Here is a 24,572-nt window from a genome sequence, read left to right as displayed (position 1 = left end):
AACATGGAATGGGGTTTTTAACGCAAAAGTGAGAGAACGAATGGGAGCCTTGGTATTTGGGCATGTTTGTTTTTTTTTCAAAACTGCATTCATATTAGGAATATAATTCTTATACGTACTTATCAGGATTTTCTGTAATTAAGAACATGCTCTTCATTGCCATTCAGCTTACCAGACTCAACGTTTTAAACACAAAAGAGGGAACATCTGGTCACATGATCAGTTATGTAAGAGAAAAAAATATGGCAGTAAGAGATTTGATAGCTTTGTCTATGCTCATAACTCAGCTCTGCATAGTAGCTTCTACTGCTTGCTTCCAGATTATCAAAATAACTGATTCATCAAATGTCAATCAGCACAGTAAACATATGAATATATCAGTGGCGAGCAAGAGGTGGTCATTTGGCCCCTTAAGTGTATTCCAATATTCAACAAGACCACGGCCAATTTAATTGGGGTCTCAACTATCACTTCTGTTAACTGATTATTGTTTACTCTTTGGTCAGTCAAGACAGTATTTCAGCAAATCAGTTCTGGTTTCTCCGCTACAGAATATATCTGTGAGGCATGTTGCTTAAAGCAAGATTAATTATGTAGTCACTAGTACAAAAAGGTTTATACATATGGTGTTTCAATACAGAAATATTAACAACCAAATCACCTTGGTACTGTTTGAAATAAATCACAAGTGAACTATGACTGGTTTGCAGTAAACATCACATTGTTTAGTGTACAACCATGCACACAGGTCAACAAAGTAGAACACCAGCAGCATTCATCCAGAGTGTACTAATGCCATTTTGGAAATCAGCTGAAGAGGAAATATTTTCAAAGTTCTTTCTGTTCTTGACTTTTTCCTCAGTTTGCTTTGGAGCAATTTCTATGAACAATATTTACTCAAACACTGTAGAAAACACAAAGCTATGACTTGTTACGTTGGCAGTTTAAGTGTTGATTTGGCAACAAAATACAAAAACCTCAGCTTTCTGGTGAGCTGTCACTTTAATTCACTATTTCAGTTTCACATGACATCTGGTCTTGACCTGTTGTACTGTACCAGTGGACCTCAATATTGAGCATTTCATCTGTCAACATACTGAACAATTCTGGACCACAGGCTCTACCCTGCCATTTCATTTCCTTTTTTACCCAGCAACATTCCTGCTCAGTGCACTTTTTCATTTCTTTTTTGCTCCATCACCAATCCATTTTGATCTGGAGGTCTAACTTTTCACCACTCAGCCTCTTCTGTCTTTCACCTCATCGCAGACCTCCTTTTTGTCCTTGTCCAATCTACTCCAAGCTCCAGATCACTTACATTTCAAATTTTTCCCATTTCTGATGGAAGGTCACAGACTTGAAATATTAACTGTTTTCTTCCAGAGATGCTTCCTAACTAGTTAATTATTTCTAACATTTTGTGTTTTATAATAAACTAGTTTTTGCACTATGTTGTTGGGGAATCAGCGTCTACAATTAGCTCCCAATGACCCTAACTCTACTGGATGCCCTGTAAACAACACTAATAAGTGCTTTTCTGATGTGGAAGATGACGTAATTTAAAACAAAACAAAAGCTAAAGGAGACAAAACAGAGTTATGAAGACTCAGTATTTGTTCCATTACATTTTATGTTAGTAGCAGTTAAGGATAGTTAAACAAACAAATGTAAGAAAAGCTAAAATACATCTTTATTTTACTGCCGTAAGTTACTGTGGGTGACTGTGACGCTAACAGCAAGATTGCTGTCTGTTCCAAATTTGAGGGGTACAATGAGCTCAGAGAACACTCCACAAAATGATGTTAGTTCAGGAGTTAAAGCTATGAGAAACAACTATAAGTAATCTAAGATCTGTAGTTATAGAAACAGAAGTTGCTGGAAAAGCTCAGCAGGCCTGGCAGCATACGTGAAGAAAAAAATCAGTTAACGTTTCGGGTCCAGTGACTCTTCCTCAGAACTGATGGTAGCTGGGAAAATGTTGGTTTAGATGTAGAAAATAGGGAAGGGGACAGGGTAAATGATAGGATCGAGCTTAAATAGAGAGAACAGCAGTTGGGTAGACAATGTGCTAACACCTGGCCAGGAGGGTAAATAGTTGTTAATGGGAACTGTGAAGTCACATGGGGTCCAGGGCGTGCTAGCTAGATGGATTAAAAAAACACTGGCTAGGCAACAGGAGACAAAGAGTAGTAGTAGAAGGGAGTTTCTCAAATTGGAGACCTGTGACCAGTGGTGTTCCACAGGGATCTGTGCTGGGACCACTGTTGTTTGTGATATATGTAAATGATCTGGAGGAAGGCGTAGGTGGTCTGATCAGCAAGTTTGCAGATGACACTAAGATTGGTGGAGTAGCAGATAGTGAAGGGGACTGTCAGAGATTACAGCAGAATATAGATAGACTGGAGAGTGGGGCAGATAAATGGCAGATGGAGTTCAATCTGGGCAAATGTGAGGCGATGCATTTGGAAGATCAAATTCAAGGGCAAACTATACAGTAAATGGAAAAGTCCTAGGGAAAATTGATGAACAGAGAGATCTGGGTGTTCAGGTCCATGGTTCCCTGAAGGTGACAACGCAGGTCAACAGGGTGGTCAAGAAGGCATATGGCATGCTTTCCTTCATTGGGCAGGGTATTGAGTACAAGAGTTGGCAGGTCATGTTGCAGTTGTATAGGGCTTTGGTTCGGCCACATTTGGAGTACTGTGTACAGTTCTGGTCGCCACATTACCAAAAGGATGTGGATGCTTTGGAGAGGGTGCAGAGGAGGTTCACCAGGATGTTGCCTGGTATGGAGGGTGCTAGCTATGAAGAGAGGTTGAGTAGATTAGGATTATTTACATTAGAAAGACGGAGATTGAGGGGCCACCTGATTGAGGTCTGCAAAATTATGAGGGGTATAGACAGGGTGGATAGCAAAAAACTTTTCCCCCCCCAGAGTGGGGGACTCAATTACAAGGGGTCATGAGTTCAAAGCAAGAAGAGGAAAGTTTAAGGGATTTATGCGTGGAAAGTTCTTTACAGAGGGTGTTGGGTGCCAGGAACGCGTTGCCAGCGGAGGTGGTAGACGCAGACACGTTAGCGTCTTTTAAGATATACTTGGACAGGGAGCAAATGGACACAGACCGTTAGAAAATAGATGACAGGTTAGACAGAGGATCTTGCTCGGCGCAGGCTTGGAGGGCCGAAGGGCCTGTTCCTGTGCTGTAATTTTCCTTGTTCTTTGTTGCTGACTAACAACAGTGACTCAATGTTGTGTCCAGAGGCCTGCAGCGTCCCCAAGCAGAAAATGAGGTGTTGTTCTTTCAGAAATAGTAGGAATTCCGATGCCGGAGAATCCGAGACAAGGTGTTGAGTTGGATGAACATTGCAGGCCAATGATATCAATGTGGACTTCACAAGCTTCTAAATCTCCCCTCCCCCAAGCACATCCCAAAATCAGCCCAGTGCGTACTGGCCTCCCTAACCTGTCCTCCCACCTATCCACTCCTCCCACCTCAAGCCCCACCCCCATCTCCTACATACTAGCCTCGTCCCGCCTCCTTGACCTGTCAGAACTCCCTAACTCCCCACCTACACTCACCTTTACTGGCTCCATCCCTGCCTCGTTGACCTGTCTGCCCTCTCTCCACCTATCATCTTCTTTATCCATCTTCTTTCCACCTCCCCGCTCTTATTTATTTCAGAATCCCCTTCCCCTCCCCCAATTCTGCACAAGGGTGTGCACCTAAAAGCTCAGTAGTCCCACTCCTCTGATGCTGCTGTACTTCCAGCTTGTATTGAGCTTTGCCGGAGCACTACAGCAAGCCAGAGACAGATATGTTGGACCAGCAAGGAAATAGGCTGGTGTGTTAAAGTGCCACTTTAACTCTATATTGAGTTTGATTATTTTGATGGAAATGCGTAGACAGATCTACATTTGAACAAGACGTAAAGCATCATCCAGACTTAAGATAATAAGACGCAGAAGGCGGCAATTTGTTTTTATTTAATTCATTCACAGCACGAGGGTAATACCGGCTAGGCAGTATTTATTGCCCATCCCCAATTACCCACAGGACACTTCAGAGTCAACCACATTGCAGTGGGTCTGGAGTCACACGTAGGCCAGACCAGGTAAGGATTGCAGTTTCCTTCCCTAAAGGACATGAGTGAACCATATAAGTATTTTCTGACAAATGACAATGGAGTCATAGTCAGCATTAGATTATTAATTCCAGGTATTTATTCAATTCCAATTCCACCACCTGCTGTGGAAGGATTCAAACCCAGGTGCCCAGAACATTATCTGGGTCTCTGGATTAACAGTCCAGTGAGAATGTCACTAGGCCACTGCCTCCCGGTTCATCAAGTCTGAGCTGGTCATTCACTGAGATCACAGCTAATCTGTTGATTTGCAACTCCCATAACCCTTGATTCCCTTGCTGATTAAAAATTTGTCAAACTCAGCCTTGAACATAGTTAATAGTCTAGCCTCAACAGCTCTCTGCGGTAAAGAATTCCAGATTCACTAGCCTTACAGAAGAAACTTCTCATCGTTGTCTTAAATGTGCAACCCCTTCTTCTGAGATTATGCCCTTGGCCAAAGTACATCAGGTCATATTTTCCCAGGTTATGTTCCTTCTGACAAATTTCTGCCCACTCTCTTAACCTGTCTATATCCCTCTGTAGACTTTGTGCCATCCTCACTATTTTTGTCATCTGCAAACTTGCTGATAGTACTGTTGAAGGATCTCTGAAAAACTGAATTTTCCTACTACTTACTGTGTAGCATGAGATTTCATTTAACAGATATTACAGCAGTACTTAACTTTCCAAAGCTCAAGCACATGAAAACAAAGGGGAGAATTACAAAGACACACAGTCATGATGCCCAAGGCTAGCAACAACAGTTATCTGGTGACAAATGCACTCTGTTATGAGCTTAGAAAGTATGGCAAACTAACCCTCAGCTGAAGGCAGGCAAGAGACAACAAACATCCAACGTCATGAATGGTTGTCCCATGGCCATTAGCCAGAAACGCTCAGGCACTTGATTAACAGAAAATAATGTGTCCTAGAAATATGACATAACAATGAGTGCCAGGTTCAGAAAGGAACACTCAGGAGAGAAGGTACTGGGGGAAGACCACAGGGCCAGCACACTGAATAACTACACAGGGGGCAAGGAAATTAGAGAAGCAAAACCTATGCTGGAAAAGCTGCACTGAGGCTCGGTCAAATCCATCTTGGTGGATCTCTGCAGGGACCAAGAAAACAGCAAACTCAGGGCAGAAGGGAATTTCTCCAAGTCAGCAGTTCTGATTAAGCAATCTTGCAGAGACATGAGCAATCTTTATCAAACAGTCTTCTCAGGCAGATGGAAGATGGACTAGAAGCAGAGGAAAAAGACCAAAGGAAGGGTTGCCTAACACCTCAGTTAGACAGCAGGATGTTGTCCCCACAACTTTAACAAAATAAGTATTCTATGCCGGCAGCCATTTATGCTCTTGCATCAGTGAACCATCCTTAGTTGTCACAGTTGTAACCTTTATCTAAAGGGTAAATCACATCCAGACTACAGCTTATTAAACGTGATAAATTCAGGAAACTGCATTCAATTGTCCACTGCTCAACTGTGATTACAAACTGTTAAAACAACAACAGTACATTAACTTCTACATTAAATGACTTAGATCGAAGGTGGTTAACAAGAGTGGCCCCAGCACAGATTCCTGTGGGACTCCACCAGTTACAGGGTGCCATCCTGAAAATGCCTCCCCTTATCCCAACTCTTTCTTCTATTACTTAGCCAATCCTCTATCCATGCTAATATATTATCCCAATAGCATGGGTAGTTATCATATTAAATAGCCTACCATCTGGTATTTAATTGAACTCGAGATACAAATGAGCAAAGTTTTAAATACAGATAACAGTGTGGAGGTGGAGGAGCACAGCAGGCCAGGCAGCATCAGAGGAGCTGGAAAGTTGACACTTCAGATCGGTTGTGTTCCTTCTGACAAATTTCAGTCTTCAGAAAAATACTTCCTCTGATGCTGCCTGGCCTGCTGTGCTACTCCACCTCCACACATATCTGTGACTCCAGCACTGGCAGTTCTTAATATTTCTGAGGTTTTAAATAGTCATTGTTACCTGTTCTGCTATTCTAAGGCAACAACTTAAAAGACCTTCTTACAAGTAGATTGGAGGGAAAATGGTTTAACAAACTTGTAAACATAAGTGCTGTTTTGTAGTTATCCTCCAATGGATTTCTGTTCACCATGTTAATCTAAAAACACTCAAAACACTCTCTCCACCTATCTTCTTCACTCTCCATCTTCGGTCCGCCTCCCCCTCTCTCCCTATTTATTCCAGTTCCCTCTCCCCATCCCCCTCTCTGATGAAGGGTCTAGGCCCGAAACGTCAGCTTTTGTGCTCCTGAGATGCTGCTTGGCCTGCTGTGTTCATCCAGCCTCACATTTTATTATCTCAAAACATCACGGGGAACAGATTTAAAAGGCATTTTAAAAACAAAGATGCAACTGCCCTTGAAATTAAAATTTCCAGCCTCTAACTTTGCTTATTAATAATGAGTAGTAGCACCTCCTCACTATTTGCAAGAACAGCATTGCACCAAGAGGCAGCCATTCAGCTCACTGAATGTGTCTTAACAGACTCAAAAGTAAACTTACTTTGAACGGTAGTTGAGGTGGTGATTAGCATCTACACATTCCGAAGGTTTTTTTTGGAGTGGGTGGGCAAAGACAAAACAAAAGCTCCTTACTGATCATCTGTCAACTCCTGCTGAAGGTGCATCTAAACAGTTGTCCACAGAGTATAGGATTGCAATTAGATATGATTGTCTACCTCCCCGTTTTGTTCCACAGTCCGATTGCTTTCAGGTATTTCACACAAGAATGGCACATGGTGAATACAGTCATTTAAAATGGTTACCAAGGGACACACAATACTATGCAACTGCTTCAGAAGGGAGTCAGTGCCTTTGGGAAAGGGGAAGGAAACAGGAATTATGGGAGAAAAATTGTGTTAAAAAATTAACTTCAGGATGTATATTTTCATATTTTTCAAAATGACCTTTTAATACGTCTTTGGATTTTGATTCAGTGAGAACATGAGAATTATGTTCGGATTCTTCACTTTTTAGTGTCATGATCCAAAACACAGATTGCATTCTTACCTGATCATCCTTACCAAGTTCAAACTCCACAATAGCAACTGGTGTGTTTATTTGATCTAAATGTCTGGACTGAGACTTCAGGTCAACTCTCCAACTCAAATTCCTCAGGCAGTTCTCCCACTTGCTCTGATGAATAAGACTTTCCCGGATTTTAACTTTATGAGTTTTCCAAAAGTTTGTTAAAATGGTTGCCTGCTCCACTGTAATTCCTTTCTGTTTCTTGGTCTGTGCTGTCAAGAAGGCTTCTAGCTGGTTGAAATCCATGTCTGCAGACGCTATTGACTGTTGAGAAAATACACATATTAGACCAGAAGTGTTTGCCATAGTGGAGATTCAGTACAAACCAAAATCTATGCAGACAAGATCGAGAGTACATTCTGCAAAAATAAATGCCATGATGCAAAGAGACTCATCGACATATCTGGCATCTTTTCACTACTCAACCCAAATACACTCCGTAACCCAGGACTTGAACGTAAAATCAAGGCTGACGTTGCAGTGCGATACTGATGGGGAACTGCACTGTCAGGAGCACCAGTCTGATGAATGCAAATTCAAAGACAGTTAAATACAATAACGATTCACCATGGCTTTCTTGAAACAACAATGTGAACAAAACATTCTAGTCTCATACTCAATGATGTCAATCAATCACTTTTGTGAGAGTGAAAGCCAAGCCACGCCACGCAAATTCATCCTCTTTGCTTCTCAATTAGTTCAGAGGCTAATGCAATGATTTCAAAAATTCAGCCAAGTAGCACTTTTCAGTCACCCTGTTAAATAGGGAAACTATTTAAGAGGCTTATTCTTGTTGTATTGTCAATTCCAGATATGGGGTTCTTGTGCAGTTGTCAACACGGATGACTATCAATTCAAAAGCTGGAATTCAGCTGAGGAGACAACTGGAACTGCAGATGCTGGAGAATCCAAAAATAACAAAGTGTGAAGCTGGATGAACACAGCAGGCCAAGCAGCATCTCAGGAGCACAAAAGCTTACGTTTCGGGCCTAGACCCTTCATCTCTCTGCTGAAGGGTCTAGGCCCAAAATGTCAGCTTTTGTGCTCCCGAGATGCTGCTTGGTCTGCTGTGTACATCCAGCTTCACACTTTGTTATCTTCAGCTGAGCAGACAACTGTTTTGCCATGTACCACCAATATCGTTATCCTTGTAAATGCAGAGGCTTTTCAGCAAGTTATGGGGTGGCGTCACAATGCAAATACACAAATCCAACAACACAGTATGAACTCATTTGAGTTGGTATGAACAGTTAGTGCTGGGACCAAAGCACACAAGGATATTCACTTTGAAATGAGATTACAGAAAGGCAGAATCAGTGATCCACAAAAGAAAGCCTCAAGTGATTCCAAGAAACATGAATTGCACGTGATAATTAAAATAACTTGACAAAGAATCAACGTTAAAGTGTTAATTATGGTTCTAAGAGATTAAAAAAACAATCACAGTTTATTTAGAATTCTAATCAGTATCAAATAATCGTCCAATAAAACGACAAAGAATTTTTAATTGTGGTCAACCCTGTCAGTGTATTTCTCAAATTGTCTGTTTTGGAGATTCAATGGTTAACATGGTGCCTTGCCGTAAGAATCACCAGTAAACAGGAAAACATTCTTGAACCTTGTTGAGGAATTTGACTTTCTGCCAACGAAAGGTGCATAAAAGATCCACACTACAGTCGTTATGACTTTTTCAACAGGCCCACGCAACAGCCTAAGAAATGACCAACGTCGATAATAGGGATTAATAAAATGGTAGAAAGGTTGGAGAGATTCTTTACAACACATTAAGGCACATTCCACAAAGTAGCAATCAGTGGGATGACAGAACACGCAAGCTTCTGATTCACCACACTGGGAAACTTGGAAAAAACATTGTTTGAAGTTTTTGTTCTCTTTTGTGCACAACATAATTATTGCAAATAAAACCAAGCAATTTGACAAAATTATCTCTGAAATGGGAACAAGCTATTTCTACATATCACTAATTTGTGAGCTTCACTTAAACGTTCGCCACAATCCCAATAAAATGCAGGGACAACATGGCCAATAACAACCTAATACATATTTACTTACGTTTGCCACAAAATGTTTCAACAGGAATGTTTAAATGAACACTTTTACATTTCTTCCAACCGAAATATTTGGACAGAGCTGTCATCTCATGCAGATTCAAAACTGGGTGATTAAGTTTGTAATCTGACAACAATGCAGAAATAAGGTTAATCAAAAACGCGGAATTCGCATATGTTGAAATGAAAAATACAGGAGAAAAATGCTGGAAATACTCAGCAAGTCATGCAGTGTCTGTGAATAGAGTAACAGAGTTTCAGGTCTGTGGCCTTTCATCAGAACTGGTAAAAGTTTGAAATGTAACACATTTTGAGCAAGGGGTGGATTGGACAAAGGAAAAAGGAAAAATCTGTGATAGGGTGGAGGAGAGGAGAAACTGAATGGCAAAAAATATTATGCTAGGGCAAGAAAAACAAAAGAAATACAAAATATCCATGGGTGTAATTTGGTTTTAAACTTAAAATGAGGCAAATATTAAAATATGCTTATGTAAGGAAACAAAATGGAGGCTGGCAGAGTTTATGGTACGAAATTGTTGAACTGAATGCTGAGACTAAACGGTGAACAATGTCTTGTTAAAAGACAAAGGTGTTCAATGTCAAGTTTACATCCACCTTCACTGGAACAGGGCAGAAGGCCATGGTCACAGAACAGAAATTAGCCATCCAGTGCATTGAGCCTGCTGCTCCATTCCATTAGATCATGAGTGGTCTTCTACCTCAATGCCGTCTTCCTGCTCCATCTTCACATCACTTGATGTCATTAGTTACCAGAAACCCATGACTTTCTGGCTTCAATATAACCGAGCCTTCGCAGCTCTGGGTAGAGAATCCCAAAGAATTGCTACCTTCAGAATGAAGAAGTTCCTCTTTGTCTCGGTCTTAATTAGCCTAAAAGCCAGTGAAGATATCCCTGGTTCTAGACTCCCCATTCAGGGGGACATTCTATGAAATTCCACCTGTCATGAACTGTAAGGAATTTATCAACTTCAACTGAGGTAACCTCCCATCTGACATAAAAAAACAAAATGCTGGAAAACTCAATAAAAAGTTAACGAAACCGACAGTATTTGATAATAAACTGTTGTCTTGTTCAAGCAATGGAGGAAGACGTCTGTAGACAGCCTTAACTTGGGGCACGTGCGTACAATGAGATTTGGCAGCAACATTTATATCATAAAACATAGAACAGTCCAGCACAGGATTCAAGGCCACTGGCCCATGATGCTGTGTCGAACATGAAGCCAAATGAAGTTAATCCCTTCTGCCTGACCATTGTCTATATCCCTCCGTTCCTTGCTTAATTGTGTGCTTATCTATAAGCCCTTTAAATGCCCCTATTGTAGACACCACCACCACGACTCCCGGCACTATGTTCCAGGGACCTACCACTGTATTTTTTTTTAAAAATTGCCTGTAACGTCATTTCTGAACTTTTCCCCCTCACCTTCAATCTATGCCCTCTAGTACTGGCTATTAACTCAGGGAAAGAGATTCTGATTGTCAACAATATCTATGCATCTCAATTTTATAGATTTCCATCAGGGATGCATTTAGCGCCCGCTGCCCCAGACAGTGCAACCCTAATTTGTCCAGTCTCTTATTGTGGCTTATACCTTCAAATGCAGGCAGCATCTAGTAAACCTCTGACAGCCACACAAAAGCCTCCACATCCTTCCTGTAATGTGGCAACTAGTACTGGCCACAATACGCTAAATGCAGCGTAGCCAAATTTATATAAAGCTGCAACGTTACTTCCCGAGATAACAAGGTGTAGAGATGGATGAACACAGCAGGTCAAGCAGCATCAAAGGAGTAGGAAGGCCAACGTTTCAGCCCTAGACTCTTTCAAGATTTCCGAAGAAAGGTCTAGGCCCGAAACGTCAGCCTTCCAGCACCTCTGATGCTGCTTGGCCTGCTGTGTTCATTCAGCTGTACACCTTGTTATCTCAGATTATCCAGCATCTGCAGTTCCTACCATCTCTGAAACATTACTTCCTGACACTTGCAGTCAGTGCCCTGACCAATAAAGGCAAGCACGCCATACATCATCTTTACCAACCTGTCTAGGTGCGTGGTGCTATGCACTCGGACCTCAAAATCCCTCTGTGCATCAATGGTGTTAAAAAGGTCTTGCCACTGTACGTACACTTTTCCTAAACATTTGATCTCCCAAAGTGTAACACCTCACACTTGCCCAGGTTAGATTAGATTAGATTTAAACTTCATCTGCTATTACTCCACCCATAACTACAACTGATCTATATCCCACTGTATCCTTTGACAACCTTCTACACCATCCACAATTCCCCAAATCTTTACACCATCTGCAAAGTTAGGAACCCATCCATCTACGTTTTCATCCAAGTCATTTACAGATATCACAAACAGCAGAGGTCTGTAGGAGCATCAGCCAACAAACACTTCCACCTTCTGTGAGCAAGCCAATACTGAATCCAAATGGGCAAGTCACCTCAGATCCCAAACATCCTAATCTTTTCGATGAGCCTGCCAGGATGGACCTTGTCCAAAGCCTTACTAAAATATACAAACAACATTTACTGCTCTACCCCTATCACTCCCGTCACACCGCTTTTAAAGAAAAATTAAGTCAGTAAGACATGACCAGCCCTGTTCAAAGCCACACTAACTATCCCTAATTACATGCTTTTCCAAATGCATGTAAATCCTATCCCCAAGAATCGTCTCCAATATATTCACATCCACCAATGTGAGACTCATTTGGTATATAATTTCCTGGATTATCCCCATTTTCCTTTTTGAACAGCGGAACAACATTAGCTACCTGCCAGTCCTCAAGGACCTGGCCACATGCTAGAGGGGATACAAAGACCGAAGTCAAGGACCCAGCAATCTCCTCTCTTGCCTCTCTCAATAACCTGGAGTAGTTATAAATCAGGCCCTTAAGACGTTTCCACTTCAATGCTCAAGAGGCCCAACACCACTTCATTCTTGACCTCAAAATGCCCCAGTATATTAGCATGCTCCACACTAATTTCACTATTGTCCATGACCTTCTCTTTGGTGAATACTGGTGCAAATTACGCATTTGGGATTCCACCCGTATCCTCCGTCTCTAAGCACAAGTTCCCTCCTTTATCCTTGCATAGTCCTACCCTCTTTCCCAGTTATCATCTTGTTTTTAAGCTATGTATAAAATGTCTTGGGATTCTCTTAAACCCAAAATGCTCATGACCTTTCATGGCTCCTCCTTGGTCTCCTAATTTCCTGCTTGAGTTCCTTCCTGATTGATTTAGCTGGGGCAGGGCAGGGCAATGCATGACTATCAAAGCTGCAAAGGATAGCCTCGATCTCGCAACAGTTAATTCACTCTTAGACTGCTAAATAACACAGGGGCCACGCATGATGTAAACTGAAGCAGCAAACTCAATGCCTCAATAATGAACATTAAAGTGAAGAATCACAATTACGGTCTAAAACCAAAATCAGTGCATTTGAGTGCTATTCCTTACCCTTGATGTGTGCAATTTGGTTTCTGTATGGAGATCTGATGGCCTCTCTAATACCAGAGCCTATGGTAAAATCTGGCTTGGAATTACAATTCTGCATCTGCCCTCAGTTGATCACTGCCTCTGCTGAACAGGACATCAGTCATTGCTGGTTATATAGAATCAGTCATTCTAAGTATTCCCAGCAGAGGCCTCAAAGTTATGTACATTAGCCTGCAGGAAATTGTACACCTTGTTACAATGCTGATTGAATAACTATCAAGACTTAATACAAATGTGACCTCATCTGTTCTTCTCCCTCTTAGGACCACATATTTATTAAAAAAAAGAAACTTTAAAACATGCCAGGTGAATTATCCTGCTTCATAAGACTATGGCACATCTTTGTTTACACCCCAGGATCACATTGGTCAGTAAGGGACTTGTATTTTCCTGTCACTGGTAAGCCATCTACTCTACCTTGGCAGCTCATTTCTCAAAACAGCAACGGAGTATCAAAATAACTGGGAGAAGATGTAAAGGGAGCAACCTTCTGCAAAAACCTGCACATCTCTTACTAATCTTCACACATTCATAACTTGACAAGCATCACAAAAAAGTCATATTGCTTCTTCTTCTGCACGCATTGAGATTGCAACGTACAGCAATACTGTGATAAGAAAAAGGTTATCAAATCAAGACCAGTATCAGACAGTTAAAGACAGGAAGCTTATTTGCACAGCTGCCTCAGTATCTCAAAGTCAAGTAATATTTCCTGACCACAGTCATCTTTTCCTTCCTCAATGGGCTATTCTGTGAGTTTTCCTAACACATTAGGTGTCACTGCAAACATTATCCTGGCAAAAGGTGGGCACAAATGGAATTCATGTTCACCACTCCATGACACAGCAAAAATAATTTACTAAGCAAAGGTAGATCCCTACAGAATAAACAACATGATTCACCTTATGAAGTAAACTTCATTTGAGGTTCAAGATAACACACTGTTCTATAGACGTGGCCCCTGAGGATCACTCAAAAACATTTTCAGCAAGAGACATGCTACACTATCATGCAGGAGAATTGTTATTTAAACATTTCAAACTTATTCAGAGAAACAGTGGCAGTCACGGAAAGATATTGTTGTGAATATATTCTCAAAAATATGTTGATAAAACATTTACTGTACACCACCCTTCTAGTATGGGCATAGTGGTTAGAGATGGTGCTACAGCATGGCAACTTGGATGCTGGTGGGGCCAGTGCAGGACTAGAAATGGTGGCAATGTTATAAGCATCTATGGCAGCCCAAATATCAGCTCTGGTTCAAATGCCCCTTGCATTTGTTCAGCAAGGTTGTGGACTCTGATTCCAAAATAGCAGTGGCATCAGCGCATTGGGCCCAGTGTGACGGCACCACAGCAAGGAGACTTCAATGTTAGTAGATCAACCGCAGGCAGTGACATTGACGGCAGCAAAGGAGGAAAGCAGGGGCAGTACCATGGCGTTGACGAGCCCAACTCCAGACTCATGGAGACGGCAGCTGTGAGGGTGACCTGGACATTTACTTTTCCTTCTGTTTCTGTTTCTTCAATTTCAATTCTTGTTTTTAATTCTACCTATTAACGGTGCAGGAGTGTGACAACTCTGTACACTTTTCATTGTACTCCTATATTCGGGTACACGTGTAAATGAAATCTAATTCAATCCAATTTAAAATCTAAATCTCGGAATCTTTAATTCAAATTCCCTTTAGTTCAATGCATATACCCACTATGCTTTATTTCTTTCTTGCTGGAAAATTAAACAGCTTTGATCTGTGGGTCAAATACAACATTATCTGACATAGCTTTCCCACTCCCACACTATTTTAGGAGGAAATATTCATGTTGATTTATGTAAACCTGTTACATAAAGTCTACAATCAAATGCATCAAATGTTTTAGCACTTGCTGTTAAAATTAATTCTTTGCCATTTGTGCCCTGTATCAAAAGTATAATACTTGAAACATTTGAAAGATTAAACAACAGAAAAAAGCTGAAATGTTACTGAATAGAGAGCCCTCCACCAGCACCCCGTTTCTCAACCACCGCTGAAACAAGAAGAGCCAACTGAAGTCTCTGCAATTTGGAGGTCACAGAGTTAGTCATTAAACAACCCGAGTCCATTGGTTTTGACCAGGATAAGCTGACTTGATCACTAAGCATTGCAAATTTGCGAACTCACTTAACGGGTCACAGAATCAAATACAGAGTAGGTTTCTTGAGCAACCAGTAGAGAAAAGATACTTGGATTTCCAGAAGGGTTTCGATAATGTGCAATAAACTTTCATATGGCACAAGATTGGAACTCTCAGTACCAGCACGGATTGAGGATTGGTTGGAGCTAGGAATCGTGGACCTTTTTTGGGTTGGACAGACATTAAAAAGTGATGTGGCACAATCATCAGCCAAACAGCCTCTTATGTTTACCATCTAAATTCAGGACTTGGAGAATAAGCAAGGCCCTAAGTTCCAAATTTGCTGACAATACAAAGATAGGCCTTTATTACAAGGGAGTTGGAGTTAAAAAACGGAAAGTTTTGTTACAATTGTACAGGGTGTTGGTGAGGCTGCAGCTGGAGTACTGTGTACAATTCTGATCTCCGTCCGAAGCATGGACTCAGTGCCACTGAAGGCAATTCAAAAGAGATTCACTGGGCTGGTTCCTGGTGAAGAGGTTGACTTATCAAGGACAGCTAAACAAATCAGGCCGTAAATGTACCAGAGTTTAGAACAGTGAGGGGTGATGTTATTGAAACGTACAAGATTCTGAACGAGTTCAACAGGGTAGATGTTAAGAAGATTTTTCACGAATGCAGGAAGCTCAAACTATGGGACGTTGTTACAGACTAAGGGGGGGGGGGCACTCATTTAAACAGAGATGCAAAGGAATTTCTTCTCCCATAGGACAGCATGGAATGTCTGGAATTCTCTACCCTAAACTGAGTCATGGAGCTGAGGTCACTGAAAATAATTAAAAGAGGAGAAACAGTTTGAAATATCAGGGAATTGAGGGCTCCAATGAGCTGACATGAAAGAGGAATTGAGGCTTGGGGCAGATCAGACATGATCTTGTTTGAATAATAGGGACAGGCTTGAGACATCAAATGGCCCTCTCTGCTCCTATTTCTTACATTCTTAAATATCTCAGATACAGCCCAGCACTGTAGGTCACAGCCTGGAGGTAGGTTCCCCTCAGCTGTTTCATCCCAATGTTGACTGGCATTAACATTCAGATTATTTTTTGTAACTTTTAGGAAGAATTCCTGCATCTCCCACCCTCAGACAATGCAGGTAAATTATATTCAAGGTGGCGATAGCCTCCTGGTATTAGTGCAAGACTACAAATCCAGAAATGGCTAATGTTCTGGTGGAATTTGAATTCGACAATACATGTCTGGAATTGTGATTTTACTGATGACCATGAAACTTTTACCAATTGTTGGAAAGACCCATCTGACTCACTAAAGTCCTTTAAAAAGAGGGAAATCTGCCATCCTCACCTGGTCTGGCTGACGTGTGACTCCAGATCCACAGCATCGTGGTTGACCCTCAACTGCCCTTTGAAATGGCTTAGTAAGCCACTCAGTTGTATCAATTGTTATGAAGATTCAAAGAAATGAAACAGAACAACCCACCTGGCATTGGCCTAGGCACTGGAAAAGACAATAGGGACACAGTGGACCCTGCAAAGTCCTCTTCGCTAACATCCACAGGCAAGTGCCAAAATTAGGAGAGTTGGCACACAGACCAGTCAAGCAACAGCCTGACTCACACCTTACTGACAACATCCCAGACACTACCATCACCACTCCTGGATATGTCCTGTCCCACTGACAGGGCAGACCCAATGGGGTGGCAGCACAATAGTATATGGAAGCAAAGGAGCTGCCCTGGAAGTTCTCAATGTTGAGTCCAAACCCCACGAAGTCTCGTGGCTTTAGGTAAAACACAGGCAAGGAAGCCTCCTACTGATTCCCACATACCATCCTTCCTGAGCTGATGAATCAGTGCTCCTCCATGTTCAGCAACACTTGGAGGAAGCCGAGGTGGTGGTGGTGGTGGGTGTGGGGCGGGGGGGGACGGTGACAAGGATGCAACGTGTACGCTGGGTGGGGGAATTCAACAACCACCAAGAGCGGCTTAGCAGCAGCACTACTGATATTGGGAAGGCCCTAAAAGGATATAGCTGCTAGACCGGATCTGTGGCCAGTGATGAAGGAACCATCAAGAGGGAAAACAAATTTGACCTCATCCTTACCCATCCACTGGCTGCAGATGCATCTATCCATGACAGTATCACTAAGAGTGACCACCGCACAGTCCTTGTGGAGACAAAGTCCTGTCTTCACATTGACAATATCCTCCACTGTACTGTGTGGCACTAAGTGTTAAATGGGACAGACTTCAAAAAACAGACCTAGCAACACAAGACTGGACATCCATGAGGCACTGTGGGCCATCAACAGCAGCAGAATTGTACTGCAGCACAATCTGAAACCTCCTGGCCTGATACATCTCCCACTCTACTATTACTATCAAGACTGGGAATCAATCCCAGGTTCAATGGACAGTGTGCCAGGTGCAGCACCAGGTATAGTTAAAAATGAGGTGTCAACCTGGTGAATATACCACAAACAGGACTAATTGCATGCCAAATTGCATAAACAGCAACTTAAAGAGTTAAGTGATCTCACAGCCATTGGATCCAGTCTATGCTCTGCAGTCCTGCCACATCCTTTCATAAAAATTGTAGTGGACAATTAAACAATATGCTGGAGGAGGAGATTCAAACATATCCCCAAAATCAAATGATGGAAGAGTCCAACACATTAATACAAAAGACAAGGCTGAAACATTTGCAATAAACTTCTGACAAAAAATGCCAAGTGGATGATCCATGTTGGCCTCCTCCAGTAGTCCTCATCATCCCAGATGCCAGTCTTCAGCCAACTGGATTCACTACACGAGATCGGGAAATGGTTGGAGGTACTGGATACTACATACAATACATGCCCTGAAAACATTCCTGCAATAGTACTGAAGACCTGTACTCCAGAATTTGCCACTCCACAGGCCAAGCTGCTCTAGTACACTTATAACACTGGAAAACTGCCCAGGTATGTCCTGTATACACATCGCAGGACAAATCCTGCCTATGTGCGCTTATTCGTAAAGTAATGGAATGCATCAAGTGCTTTTCAAGCAGCACCTGTTCAGCAACACCCAGTTTGGTTTCTGCCACAAAAACTCCACTTCTGATCTCATTGCAGATTTGGTTAAAACAGCTAAATTCCAGAGGGGAGGTGAAAGTGACATCTGTTGCCATCAAGTCCACATTCAACCGAGCAGGGCATCAAGGAGCCTTAACAAAACTGGAACAGCTATCAAAGTGAAAACATTCTGCAGGATGCAGTCATACCTGGCACCTAGGAAGGTAGTTGCAGTTGTTGGAGATCAGTCACCTCTGCAGGGGTTCTTCAGGATACTTTTGTAGACCCAACGACCTTCAGGGGCTCCATCAATGACCCTTGGTCCACCATCAGTTCAAAAATAGGGATGTTCATCAAGGAATGGACAATGTTCAGCACCATTTAAGTGGCTTGGGCTTACAAGGAGCAAATAACATTTGCGTCACTCAAATGCCAGGCAATAACCATCTCCAAAGACAGACAAACCACTACCCCATGACATTCAATGGTCTTAACATCACTGTATTCCTCCACTATCAATATTGTTGGGGTTAGCATTGACCAGAAACTACACTGGACTTGCTACTTAAAAACAAACAGCAGTTACAACAGCAGGTCAGAGGCTTGGAATTCTGGAATAACTCACCTCCTGATTCCCTAAAGCCCATCCACCATCCACAAGGCACAAGTCAGGAACGTGATGGAATACTCCCCATTTCTCTGGGTGGGCACTGCTCCAACAACAGTTGAAGCTTGACACCATCCTGGACAATGCAGCCCACTTGACTGGAACCACATCCACTTCTGACACTCACTAGCAGTATTATCTATAAGATGCATTGCAGAAATTCACCTAACGATCCTGAAACACCTTCCCAGCTTCTTTTTTGCTACCCAGCAGATGGTTTACCTTTCTATTTTCATAAGCAGCCATCCTGGGTCTTGTTTATTTTTAATTTTTTATTCCGCCTATTTTTCTAACAAATTGTTTACCTTACCTAGAGGGAGGGATCAATAAAATGTGGAACCACTCAGCATGGTTACAAGTATACCAAGCAAGTAGATTTTTCAAAATTAATTCATAGGATGTGGGAATGACTAGTTTAGCCAGTATTTATTGCCAATCCTTAGCTGCCCTGGAGTAGGGTGGTGAGCTGCCTTCTTGAAGAGGTGTAGTAGGTAGATCACAATGCCATTAAGTATTGCATTTCAGGGTTTTGGCCCAGTGACACTGAAGGAACAACAATATACTTTCAAATGAGGATGGTGAGTGGGTTGAAGAGGAATTGCAGGGAATGGCACTCCCATGTATCTGCTGCCCTTGGCCTTCTAGAGGGATGCAGTAGTGGGTTTGGAAGGTGCTGTTGACGCAGCCTTGGAGAATTTTTGTACTGCATGTTGCAGAAGATGTACTCTGCTGCTACAGAGTCGGTGAAGGAGGAAAGAGAGGTTTGTGAATGGGGTGCCAACTAAGCAGGCTTTTTGTCCAGATATACTGCACAGAATCAGGCCACTCAGCCCAACCAGGCATTTCAAAAACCATTACCTTTCCAAAAGTAAGACAGTAAATTTCCACAAGTACTAAAACCCAGGTCATCAAGTGGCCATTGGTAACTCCACTGCAGAAAAAATAAAAGTTGCAATCATAACTTTATGCAGAGCCAAACTCCAAACACCTATTTGCACCCCACATCCTTTAATGCCAATGGTTGATTCATGAAAAGCTTACTCAATTTTTAAATCAACAATTGCCATTTGTGGAACAGATTTGTGCATTTCCTAATTTCACACCTCTTTGGTCTATCGCAGAATGTTAAGACTTTCATATTTATGAATCAGGAACAGGACTCTGCTCTTCAGCCCTTTCAGCCTGTCCACAATTTGTTAACATCATGAGCAATCTGACTGGGGTCTTTACCTTGCTGTCTACACACCGTACCTTTTGAGATTCCTGTCAGTCATTAATATCGTTTAACACAACCTTGAAAGCATTTCACAGCCTCACCCTCACTGCCTTCTGGGGAAGAAAATTCCAGACCAATGACGCAAAAAGAAAATTCTCATTTCCATCTTAAATGGGATGCCCTTAGCTTTCAACTATCTCCCCGTGTTCTAATCTCTCCCACATGGGAAACATCTCTTCAGCATCACCTCTTTCAATAACCATTCATTATTTTAAGTGCCAATAGATACAGGTCCAACTTCTTCAACTTACCGTAAGAATCTCAATGAAAATAGGTTTGTCCATCTCTCTCCCCACCTCAGTTTCTAGAAAATTTCAATCAAATCACTTCTACCTTTAAATTCCAGAGAATATAACCTGAGATAGCAATATTCATTTTTGATATTTAATGCTTGAAGGGACTGCACTGCAAATTTACCTGAATTCCAAGGTCAATACATCCTTAAGTTGTGATAACCAGCCCTGCTCTCAGGAATTCAGATGTACTTGTGTAACTTCAACCCTCACATTCTATTCCTCTTGCTATAAAGATCAGCATTTCATCACACTGATTATTTTTCTGTACCTTTTAATGATCTGTTCCTGGCCCCAAAGCCTCCTTGAATCTCTGATGTAGAGGTGCTGGTGGTGGACTGGATTGGACTGGGTCAGAAGTCAAACAACACCAAATTATAGTCCGGAGATAACAAAGCGTGGAGCTGGATGAACACAGCAGGCCAAGCAGCATCTCAGGAGCACAAAAGCTGACATTTTGGGCCTAGACCCTTCATCAGAGAGGGGGATGAGGTGAGGGTTCTGGAATAAATAGGGAGAGAGGGGGAGGTGGACCGAAGGTGGATCTTCGGTCAGCCTCCCCCTCTCTCCCTATTTATTCTAGAACCCTCACCCCATCCCCCTCTCTGATGAAGGGTCCAGGCCCGAAACGTTAGCTTTTGCGCTCCTGAGATGCTGCTGGGCCTGCTGTGTTCATCCAGCTTCACACTTTATTATCTTGGATTCTCCAGCATCTGCAGTTCCCATTATCTCTGATACAGCTTGGGCCCATGTGGGTACCCATGGCGAGCCCCTTTGTCTGTAGGAAGTGGGAGGAATCGAAAGATAAGTTGTTGAGGGTGAGGACGAGTTCGGCTAGGCGGATGAGGGTGTTGGTGGAGGGGGACTGGTCGGGCCTGAAATCTCAAACTTCAAATAAACCTGTTGGTCTATACCCTGAATCATGTGACTTCTGTTCTTGAATCTCAACTGTTTCTAACTATTCGTCATTTACAACCCTCATTAGCATATTCTCATTTGTTCCAACACTGGGAAGAGGTGATAAAGCCTCTTTCAAAATCAGCTTTCATTTGCAGGCTGAGTGCTTATGTGTGTTTAGGGACCATGTTTCATACTGTCACATTCACATTTGTAAACTTCAGCCGCACAAAGATAAGTTTGCTACAACATGCAACTACATAGAACCTTTTCAATACAATAAAACATTAGTCAATTGGTGCATCATGAAAAGCTATTTGATACTGAATCACACAAAGAGAGAGACAGAACCCTAGCATGGGAATTCCAGTATTTAGGCAAACGCAAGGGTGCCAATAATCAAATAAATAAAAATCAAGGAGGGCAGAATTAAAGGAGTACTGACACCTTGGAGAATTATCAGAATTTAAAAGTCAAATCTGTTTCTCAAGTTGATTCAAACATGGAATTCTTCATTATGTAGCAGAAACAAACAATAATGGCATTGTTTAAAATGAAAGTTTGATTATTTGAAAAGGAAATATCAGGGAAAAAAAAGCATAAAATTGAAATTGGATCTGTTCAAAGGTCTAGATTTGATCCAAGGAATCAAATAGTTCCTTTGAGCCAACATTCATGTTTGGTCAGCTCTATGCCAAAGAAAGTAGATTTCTAGTCTAGGGAATTTCTTAAAATAAATGAAATTCAGTTATGCCGAAGCTTACAACAGTACAGCACAAAGGAGGATTTGAACCAGTCCCCAGAACATGAGCCTGGCATTCAAGATTACATCTCACTTCCCATTTTTCATTCTGTCTGCAAGAAATGCTTTTGCAGTCACCTCTCAGACCAAGCTCTGGATCACCCCTCATAATCGATCCTTCAGTTTGGCAAATTTTAAAAAATTAAAATCTTTCTGAAATGCTTTGGGATGTTTTCATTACAGACATTACATTAATGCCAATTGCTGTTTTATTTGATTTTCGTTTTTGAGTTTTGAGCTTTTTGAATTAACAGCTTTCTCATGCATCTGACACTGAAGGCCTAACATCAATCTTGGCCCACTAAATTATTTTGATCTCAACAGTTTGTGCGTACTGAGGCCTGGTGAAGTATTGGAGCCAAAGGGTTGTTATTGAATCTGGTGATGCAGTTAACATCTCCACTGCATGGGCCAAATCGCAAAAGAAACTAAAATTTATCAATGGCATTCAAAATGCAAACGTAAATGGTCAAGCATAAGCCTAATCTTTACCCCTGCATTTAACTTTCTACACCCAGAAACAATGCAAGTATCGACAAACAGAAATCACTGTTTTCTAATCAAGATTTATAGTATATTTATTTTTAAGCTGGTAATCACAAGAATTTTGTCCTGGATTAACATGTTAAATTCATTCCCCGAACAGGATGCAACTACCATACAAAGCAGCTGGGGAAGAAACCGTTTAAAAATTTGCAGAAGTTGAGCAATTCTGAGAACAAGTTTCAGTTTCTCCATTTCAACTACAACCACAAGGCACTGCTGTTTTTTTTGTTTAAAAGAAAACGATGATAAAACAGGATGTGGCCTGAGGCCAATGCAATCTTTTCTTGGAATTCAGACAGAGACCACTCTCAACAAACTTGAGAAAAGAACATTTAGGAATGAAACATCCCCTCCTGTCCTCCAGAGTATTCTCCTGCTATCTTTCAGCACTTTAATTTTTTTTTAAAAAAGCTCACTATTTCCATTTCTTATTTGACACTGGAAACAAATACCTATATCAAATTTTCCTTAGTCTGAAACTGCCCTAAGGCAGAAAACTACTTCTGTCGTCTACTGTACATGCTTCATTGCTGGCTCTTAATTCAGACGCTACCGACTTTCTTGCGCAGCTTGAAAATGACAAAATAATTCACAAAAGCAGATGAAAATAGTACAGATGCAGTAAATTAAGAAAATAAAAACAAAAAAATGCTGGAGACTTTCAGCTGGAAACAGCATCTGTGGAACCGAGGTTTCTGGCCTCACACATACAAACTGCTCAGATCAAAATAATTTAGAAGAATGGGCTGAGATTGATGTTAAACCTTCACAACTAGATGCATGAGTAAGTTCTTAATTCAAAGTTTTAATCGCGAGAACAAAAATAAATACTTCTACCAAATTGGAAAATTGGAGGTAATCTACCGAATTTTGAACTGGTTACCCCCAGGTCATCAACAGCAATTTAGGTATTTCAGTAGTTTAACTAAATTTCATCAAATAAGATGCAACACAGAAAAGTACTGATGCAGCCATATTTCATACGTGGTTTAGGCCTTCAAAGGAAATACTTAAATGAAGAGGTTTGTATGTTGCTTAGTTTCAGAGATATAGGAGTAGTATATTAGTTAGTAATTTTAATATAATTCTGATTCAACACTATCCTTGTGTTAATGGTGGAATTTAATTGTAAATTAATTGCAGTGAGGCAATGGTGTAGCATTGATGTCACTGAACCTCAGGTTCATCTTCTGGGGACATGGGTCTGAATCTCATCATGGCAGATGGTAAAGTTTGAATTCAATAAGATCCGGAATAAAGAACTGGTCTTATTGGTACTAGATAATCACGAAAGATTGTCCTAAAAATCCAGCCGGTTCACTACTGTACTTTACGAAGGACATCCGCTGTTCTTACCTGATATGGCCCACATTTTAACTTCAGACCCTCAGACATGTGGCTTAACCTTAACTGCCCTCTGGGTAGGAAGCAACAAATGTTGGCCTAGCCAGTAACATGCTGTCAATCAGTAAAATAAGATTTCTTCCCACTACTTCCCTGTTACCTACCATTACGGGGCAGGACACCAGGAAGCTCAAAGTAACAGAGCAACCTCGGGGTGCTTATCCACTGATCCCTAAAGACGGCAGGGCAAGTTAATAGGGTAGTTAGGAAGGCATATGGGACACTTGCCTGAATAAGGTAAGGCGTTGTTTATAGAAGCAGGGAAGTTATGTTGGAGCCGACAAGGCTTTGGTTAGGTTACAGCACTACAAGCAGCAGTGACTGCACTGGAACAGATGCAGAGGAGATTCACCAGGATGTTGCCTGTGTTAGAGAATCTTGGCTTTGAAAAGAGGCTGCAGAAGCTTGGCTTGTTTTCTTTGAAGCAGAGCAGGTTGAGGAGGACTTTATACAGCTGTATAAAATTTTGAGGGGCATGGATGGGGTGCCTGAAACCAACTGCTCCCCTAAACTAAAGGGTCAATAACAAGGTGGCACACTAAGGTGAAAAGTGGGACATTTAAAAGGGACTTGAGGGAAAAGGTTTTCTCTAGAGGGTGACAGCAGTCTGGAATGCACCGTCTGGGAGGGTAGTTGAGGTTGGTAACCTCACAAGCGTTAAAAAGTGCTTGGATGATTAGTTGAAGTGTGAAACATTC

The 24,572-nt window shown here is 41.6% G+C and overlaps 1 protein-coding gene across 6 annotated transcripts in view; it reads right to left on the bottom strand.

Moving 5' to 3' along the window:
* The window catches only part of commd1 (copper metabolism (Murr1) domain containing 1), an 85,933-nt gene that overhangs the window by 48,994 nt on the left and 12,367 nt on the right, over nt 1–24,572 (bottom strand). For 2 of the 6 annotated variants that reach the window (XR_009446115.1, XM_048536896.2), the window contains exon 2: nt 7,178–7,459. Coding sequence is in view for 5 of the 6 variants with exons in the window: in XM_048536896.2 (XP_048392853.1) it covers nt 7,178–7,459 (282 nt within the window). In the remaining variant the exon portion in view is untranslated. Of the gene's footprint in view, nt 1–7,177; nt 7,460–9,268; nt 9,392–18,198; nt 18,385–24,572 lie in introns of all 6 variants that reach the window. The other 4 variants (XM_048536898.2, XM_048536899.2, XM_048536900.2 and 1 more) reach the window with 4 other exon arrangements.

The sequence above is a fragment of the Stegostoma tigrinum genome, chromosome 9 (genome assembly GCF_030684315.1).
Source record: "Stegostoma tigrinum isolate sSteTig4 chromosome 9, sSteTig4.hap1, whole genome shotgun sequence".
Lineage (NCBI taxonomy): Eukaryota > Metazoa > Chordata > Chondrichthyes > Orectolobiformes > Stegostomatidae > Stegostoma > Stegostoma tigrinum.
This window is presented reverse-complemented; position numbering and strand designations above follow the sequence as displayed.